Here is an 8,300-nt window from a genome sequence, read left to right on the forward strand (position 1 = left end):
CTTGAAGACTAGTGAAAGTAATAGGACGCGCACACTTAGCGTTAGAAGTAGAGCGAATATTACAGAACAATTAAATATTTACTTTAGTGTACTCTAAATAAGAGGATAGTTATTAAGATAAAGGACTTACTAGCGTAATATAAACTAACCCCTCTTTTATATAACAAGAACATGGAGATAGTATTATTTCACCAAGTGATAATATAATAGCAACAGTGCAAGCACAATATTGCGCGTATAAAGAAGAAGAGGCTTTAGGCATTATAAGTAACAATATTAACTAAATTAATTAGACGGATATTATACCTCTANTAAACNACNTAGAGATNCTAGGNATCTTTAAGGANAAAGATAAANAGGNNGGAGATAGTNTTACGGACGCTTTAAGTATAATATTATAACTACTTAGAGAAGAGTTAGAAGAAGCTAGTTAGTTAATATAAGCACGGTCTAGAATAAAACCCGTGGAGCTATGTAATAAGGAATGGTAACTAAGGTTATATAACGTGCTACGTATTAAATAAAAGGAATAAGAGGAACTTATATACCTTATATATAACACGTACATTACGTATAAGAAGGATTTTATAGAAGTACGGTTATGTATTTAAGGACCCTTAGTCCCTACCTGGATAGTTCCTTCCTTATAGTAATTCTTAGAATATAATTAGAGTTAATCTATTATGCAACCACTCCACTAGTTATTATTACGTTGTTGACTTACTTGCAATACCTATATACCCAGCCCATTAGCGAGTCTACCGTAGTTCCTGCTATAAGGCTCCGTTATAATTTAGGTATATTTAAACCCTTATTAGTTATAAACTGGGTATTAACTAAAACGTTAGTAAAAGCTAATAAGGTTTATACTGCCTAAAACTTAATATATAAAGCTATAGGTACTTAAGTATTTTATACTTAGAGCTTATTCTATAATACAGGGAGTAAAATATTTATTATTTATTTTCCTTTTTTTATTTTAAAGCCTTTAGTATAATCTAGCCATTATAACGGTCTATTAGTAGGGTTATTTTCCCCTAGCTTATATTTAATTTTAAAATTAAATGGCGTAAGTTTCTTTACTTATTTAGCTTATTAAGGTATAAGCTCCTTTATAGTTATAAAGTAGTATAAATTATAATAATCTAAGAGTATATAAGTAGTATAGTTCGCGTACTTAAGGTAGTATCGCTACTATTTAAAGCAGTTAACTATAGCTAGTAGTTTCTTATTATAGGTATAATACCTAACTTTAAGCCCCTAGAATTTTCTACTATAAAATACTACTAGTCTTTAGTAAAGCAAGGTAGCGTCTAGATACCTATTAGGTTATAGTAGAATACTAATAAGGGTAAAATTTAATATATTAGTAACTATTATTAGTAGCTAATCTAGGTTAAAATACTATAGTAATAAAGCTTCCATAAACTTTATATATAGTTTTTAAAAGGCCTTTTAAACCTTTTTAGGCTATAGCTATAGCTTATACTATTTAGTTAGTCCCTTTTTAATTTTCTTCCTTATCACCTTTAAGTATTTTACTCCTTAGGTTAGGTCTTAAAAAGCTTCTGTAATATAGTTAAATAAGTATTAGGTAATGTCTAAGTAGTTATAAATAAAGTACTTATAGAAATTAGCAAAGCCTAAGAACACTTAAATATCCTAATAACTCTCTAGCTTTAGCTACTTTTAAATTATCTATACCTATACTAGGTTTATAACTACGCCTATAGGCATTATAATATAGCCTAGAAACTTAACCTACTTAGTATTAAATATATACTTTAACGCCTTAGCGTAAAGGCCCTAATTATCTAAACGTTTTAGCACTTTACGGATGTATTACTTATACTAATTCTTATTTTCTAAGTAGATTAGAATATTATTTAGATAAATAACGTATATACTGTTAACTAGTCCCCCTAAAGCTCTATAAATATATAATTAGAATATTATAGGCGTATTAGCTAGCCTAAAAGGCATCACCAGATACTTAAAGTAGCTATATTAGGTCTTAAAAGCGGTTTTTTACTTACCCCTATTTTTAATACAGAGCCTATAATAGGCGTCTTATAAATCTAGCTTTGTAAAAATCTTTACCCTAAATAGTTAATCTAGTATTTTACTAACTAGTAGTAGTAGGTAATAGTTCTTAATTATAATCTTATTAAGACTATAATAGTCTATATATAGCCTTATAGTTCTATCTAGTTTTAAAATAAAAAGGATTAGCGTGCCTACTAGTAACTTACTAGGCCGGATCTACTCCTTTTTTAGTAAACTATTAAGGTATTCTTGTAAGATCTTAAGCTCTTTATAAGAGAGGTTATAAATAGGAAGGTTCGGCGGTTATTTACCTTCTTTTAAATTAATTATATAATTATACTCCGAGTTCTATGGTAGGACTTTAGCTCTTCTACCCAAAAATACCCTTAATAAGTCCCTTAGGCCTACTAGAATATTTAACAAATTAGGGTCGCGTTTATCCTTTATGCTATTATTAAGTAGGTCCTAAAGCTCCCTTAAAATGCTTATAGGCAGCGTCGTGCGCTATAGTAGTTACTTATATATAGTTGCTACCGTATATTATACCATTTTATATAGTAGCTAGTAAAGGGTAGGAAATTCTTTAATATAGCGTTTAAGGTGCTGTAGTATATTCTCTATATATTGCTTAAGCTAGAGTAACCTATAATGGTTAAAGTATCTTATAAAATCCTTAAGATCGCCGCCTCCCTATAATATCTCCGCGACCTATCCAGTAGTTCCCTATAAAGTCTCTATTATAAAGGGGTTATTACCTATACTAGGCTTTATACCCATCTCACCATTAAATAGGGGTTAGATTTAATACTTCTTTAGGTATAAAGCGTATACTATTTTACCTAGGGCTATATTCTCTAGGGTATCCTTTAGGCTTATTAGTAATATACACCCTTCTAAATCTTTATTATTCTACTATTTAAAGGCTCTAGTCTTAAAGCGTATCTTAGGATCTACTTCTATAAGCTAAGGTTATAACCTATAAAGTTAGCCGCCTAAAAGGGTTATAGGCTAACTACCTTAGTATAGTTATATATATCGGCCACTAATACTATAAGCTTATAGGCACTATATAGTTTAATCTAATGCTTATCTAAAAAGCCTATAATAGGTTTATACTCTTTTACTAAATTATATTATATAAGATTAATTTCGGAGCCACTATTATATAGTGCTTAGAATTAACGCATCTTACCTATAGGGAGTATTATTTCTAGCTTAACAGCAATATAGAGAGTTTTTCCTTTTATATCTTACCCTAGTTATAGCTAGGAGAGGTCCACAACTAGGGCTTTTCTTTTTTTAAATTATTAGTGCAGTTATTACCCTACCTATTTTTCTAATAGAATTTACCTTTAGAGTTTTCTCTTAACTTCTTAAAGTATTTCTATAAAGGTGCTAAATAGGTATTAGGTTAACCCTAGGAGTCTTTTTTATTATTTAAGGCTTCTAACTTTAACCCTTTTAAAGTTTTCTTTAAGAATGGCTTTTTTAAAGGTTAGGTCTGCCCTATATTACTATTAAAGTGCCTATATCTCTAGTAACCCCCTAGCTTTCTACTAAAAGAGGTCTAGTTCCTTACTATATCTTTAGCGTTTAGAACTACTTGTCTAAAATCTATATATATATAGTAATCCGTAATAGGGCTCCTACGCGCTTTATTTTATTATAAATTACTAGCTTAGATAAACCCAATCTTTTTCTTTTTATAAATACTACCGTCTTTATTTTTAAAGGGCTTTAGATTTATTTATTAAGTATAAGTGTTGGTTATATAGGGTGACTCACCAATAACGACTACTTGAGTAGGTTACAGTGATGTTGGTTAATATGCTTATTCTTATTAAAAATGAGGAAGGGCGAGGAGCTTAAGACTCCTCGCCACGCTAGTGCCGCGGCGTCACGTGATAACCGCTTACCTTATTCCCGACACTAGCAACTCTTCTTTTATAGTTGCTATCTATATATAAATACTGCTTAACTAGCGTAATAAATATTAATCCTCCTTACTTACTATTGCCGTTATAATATAAGTCTTACTATCCTAAAATTTGCCTCTTAGCACGTGGTGTTTTCTTACTTAGGAGTTATAGGTAGATATTATATCTAGGCCGCTAAGGCGCTAGTTATAAGTGAGCTAATAGCAATTTTCTATCCCAGGGATGAAAAATCCTAATTGGCTAGTTGAAATTAGGGTTTGTAGATTATTATACTCCTACTCCCTTTTAACCTAACCTTTAACCCGTATATATAGATTGTTTATATTAATAAACGCCTCTAGAGCCTTATTTAGGTTTACCTTTATTATTACATCTGCCGGGTTATCTTAACCATTAATCCATTAAATCTTAAAGAGTTTTTGCCGTTTGTAGGATTAACGAAGTGCTATAATGTTAATTATAAGGCGCTTCTCCTTTATAGTATTAAGCTTAACTAAGCACTTATAGAGGGAGTATAAGTTGGTATATACGATTATAGGGATAACGGGAAGTTTAAGTCAATCTATAATTATTTTTAAGGTAGTTCCAATTGCAATTACTATATTAACTCTACTAACTATTTTATATATCTCTAACGCTAGAACGCTTTAAGTAATACACTTACTCTTAGTTAAGCTCTAATAGATAAGATTACCGTAGATTATAAAGTTATTCTCTTTAGTAGATTTATTCGTAATAATAATCTTATATCCTAACTAGGAGCTAAAATCTTTATTATTTATAAATGACCTATTAATAAATACAAAGAGCTTGGCGGTAGGGAGATTAGTAAGCATATAGAGTAGTCCCTAATTAAAATAGTTTATTTACTAAAAAAGACGCTTATTTAGGGCAAGAACGTTATCCTTAGTTAGTTCCTAGTATTAAGTAGTAATAGAGAGATTAAATAAAGCCTTAAGTTAATAGATAGAAGTAATATAAGCTTCATAAGCGCGTTGCTCTACATATCCTTACTTTAGAAAATTAACGTTAATAACGTTAATCTTCTTACCTTAACCCTTCTGGCATAAAGTAATAGAATCCTTATTTAGGGAGAGGATACATTTATTAAAGAGTAATAGTGTTATTAAATTAAGCTTTTCCTTTAGCTTTGCTATAAGATTTGCCTTTACTAGCTTATTTTCTTTAAGAGCTAAGAACTGGTCGTCTCCTAAGATAATTATATTATTAGTTTATATACCGATAATTCTAAATAGAGTTCCTGTAGTTATAATAAGGAAGTAGGGATTAAATATAAAAGCAGTTATTAAAAGCTTCTCTTTATAATGCTTACTATAGGTAGCCCACTAGTAAGTTCCTGCCTCTACAATTTTATATAATAGCTTAAGCATAACTATAATTATATCTTTAGGATACTGGTGGCGAATTTTCTCTAGAAGGTATACTAATATTAAGCGCTAAAGGTATATCTCTAATTGGGTGTAGGCTTAAGTAATATCTTATAAATAAACCGCCATTTTATTCTTTATTAAAGAGGGAGCTAATATAATAATAACTTACTAACTAGCTCGTTAAATTATAGGAGATTGCGTAAGAATTACCTCCTTACTATTACCGTTATAAGCTTAAATAATAAGCCTTAATTTCTTAAATGGAGCGTTAGTAGCTTTGCCTTTAATCTTATTAACTATTCTTAACTTAAAGATGCGAACTTTATTAAACTTAGTAGGGTTATATTTCTTAAACTTAAAGACTTCTCTTATAATAAGACTATTAATCTCCTACTTATTAGATGCTTAGAAAGGAGCTCTAGGAGTTATAATACAACCTTCCTTTTAGAGCTGTTTTGCGAGCTTAAAGTTAGCCTTCTCCTTAGCTGTTATAAAGGCTATTAATAACTTAACTCTATTCTTAATAGCGGCAATAAATTGCTCTTCAAAATTAATAAGATATTGGCGATTTTATAATCCTTTTAGGCGACCTCTACCGCGTTATAGTTATGGTACCTCTACTATAATTATATTAGAATTATAGTCGCCTTTTAAAGTATAATAATTATAGTTCTTCTTTAGGGCATCCTATAAAGGCTTAATAATAGTTAAACGGAATTAAGTGGATTTATAAGGCATCTAAATAGTATAAGTTTAACCATTAATTATAATAGGTTAATGTGGGCCTAACTACCCTCCCTTTTTATGCTATACGCGTACTTTAGACTGGAGTGGCAGATTAAGTGTAGTTAAGGTATTTAGGCTATTTCTTATTCCTAGTGCGTCGTTGACCTAGCGTATAGCGTAGAGACGTCGCACCTTCTTTATTGCCTTATAAATAGCTTTAACTTATTATACGATAGAGGGAGATAGTGGAGAATTATTAGTTATTTAAGGGTAGGCGTTAAAGACTAGTAACGTAGGTATAAGTCTATCTAGGCCAGCGGAATCGTTAACAGCTTTAACAGCCATTTATAAGGTAAGTTCTTTGCTAGCGTCCTCTAGTTTTAAAGAGATAATCTTATATACGCGGCGTAATAGTGTGTAATATCGCTCTACTTTTCTAATACTATTATATACCTTAATAGGGACTTCCTTAACCTTAATTGCCACTGCCTTTATCTGTTATTAAAACTCTATAAATAAGAAGTTCTTTTCTACGTTATAGACGATTTAATTAGGGGGTCCTAAGTAGATATTAATCTAGCATAATTATAGGGTATCCTATGCGTTTTTAGCTAATATATCCTTTAAGAAACATACGGCTTAGAAGGAGGTTAAGAAGTTAATAACTTAGAGTACTGGCTTGCCGCTAAGATATATAACGTTAACAATAATATAGAAGTTAAAGTCGTAGTTATTTTTAAGGGTAAACTTAAATCGGCTGGGGGACTTCTGGTTTATTTAGTAGTAATAGTAGTACTTTATAAGATGCTTAATTGCCTTAACCTTAACTTTATAGCTTACTCGCTAAAGAACCCTAAGCAATTAATAAACGGATAGGTAGCTAAAACGACGGTGTAGTTAACGTAACTCTAACTTAGTTAGGTGGCTTTAAGCAATACTCTTTTCTAGTTAATAAAGGAGCAACTAAGGGTAACCCTACTTACGTACGATAGGTACCCGACTATCTCCCTACACAAGCATATTCTTAAGGTTATTAAGCTTAACGCCTAATTTATTTATATCTTTAATATAAAATAGAAATAGAGTATTTATAGGAATAATGTGGAAAGTAATGCACCCTAAGGGGGTTTGGACCCTAATTGTGCTAAGAAAGATCGCAGTACCCTTACTAAAACGAATTGTATATTGGCCTACCATTAAATAGTTAATCCAAACAGAGTTACTAAGCTGCTAAAGGGCATAAACTTAAGGTTCTCCTGCTATAGATACTCCTACAGCTTTAGTATCTGGCATAATACTATAGAAGATATTCGCCGAGTATTTATTATTAAAGGAGAACGCGGAGCTCTTTATAACGGAGCCTTATAGCAAGAACTACGGTGGACTCGTTAATGGGCTAGGTGTACAGGTGATACAGGAAGTCAACAACGTAATAATAACTGGTGGAGTGGTTGCCTAATAGATTAACTCTAATTGTATTCTAAGATTCACTACAAAGAAAGGAACTATTTAGGTAGGGACTAAGGTCCTTTAAATACACAAACTGCGCCTAAGAAAGTCCTTGCTCCGTTTGCTCTGTCTGCTCTATTTACTCTATTATAGATTATATAGATTACACAGATTACACAGATCATATTATATGACCTCGGTTACTATTCCTCGTCATATAGTTCTACCGGTTCCATCCTAGACCGTGCCTATATTAACTAACTAGCTTCTTCTAACTCCTCTCTAAGTAGTTGTAATATCGTACTTAAAGCGTCCGTAACACTCTTTTTTGGCTTATTAAAGATATCTAACTTTATAATAAAATAGAGCGTAGATTAGTTATTAAGAATAGTAACGGTTTATATACCATTTACCTTACTATACTTAGTAAAGTATTAGTTAGGNNAGTANTNCTTAATTTCTATATCTATAAGGAGCTGTTTNGCCTTATTAACCTTACCCTTAAGATCTTTTACGCCTTTATATTGAACTAGAAAGCTTTAGAAGTAGGCTATAGCAGCCTTATAATTTTTAACGTTTCTTATACTTTGGCGAAACTTATTATATACCTCCTTTTGTTTATTAAAAGAATGCCTAGTTAACTAGTAATTTGGTTTCTTATAAACGTAGCACTTCTTCTAGTAATTACTTCGAAATGGACCTCTATAAGGACCTCTACCTTTACCTTATAGTTGTTAATTATACCCTCTGC

At 31.1% G+C, this 8,300-nt stretch overlaps 1 protein-coding gene across 1 annotated transcript; it reads right to left on the bottom strand.

The window, feature by feature from the left end:
* Positions 1 to 2,109: 2,109 nt before the first annotated feature.
* K441DRAFT_731734 (uncharacterized protein) lies at positions 2,110 to 2,262 on the bottom strand (the record flags this gene model as incomplete). Its single annotated transcript, XM_067654234.1, has 1 exon — positions 2,110 to 2,262. A coding segment is annotated over one exon (153 nt), but the record flags the coding sequence as incomplete, so codon positions are not given.
* Positions 2,263 to 8,300: the final 6,038 nt, after the last annotated feature.

The sequence above is a fragment of the Cenococcum geophilum genome (assembly GCF_001692895.1).
Source record: "Cenococcum geophilum 1.58 unplaced genomic scaffold K441scaffold_46, whole genome shotgun sequence".
NCBI lineage: Eukaryota > Fungi > Ascomycota > Dothideomycetes > Gloniales > Gloniaceae > Cenococcum > Cenococcum geophilum.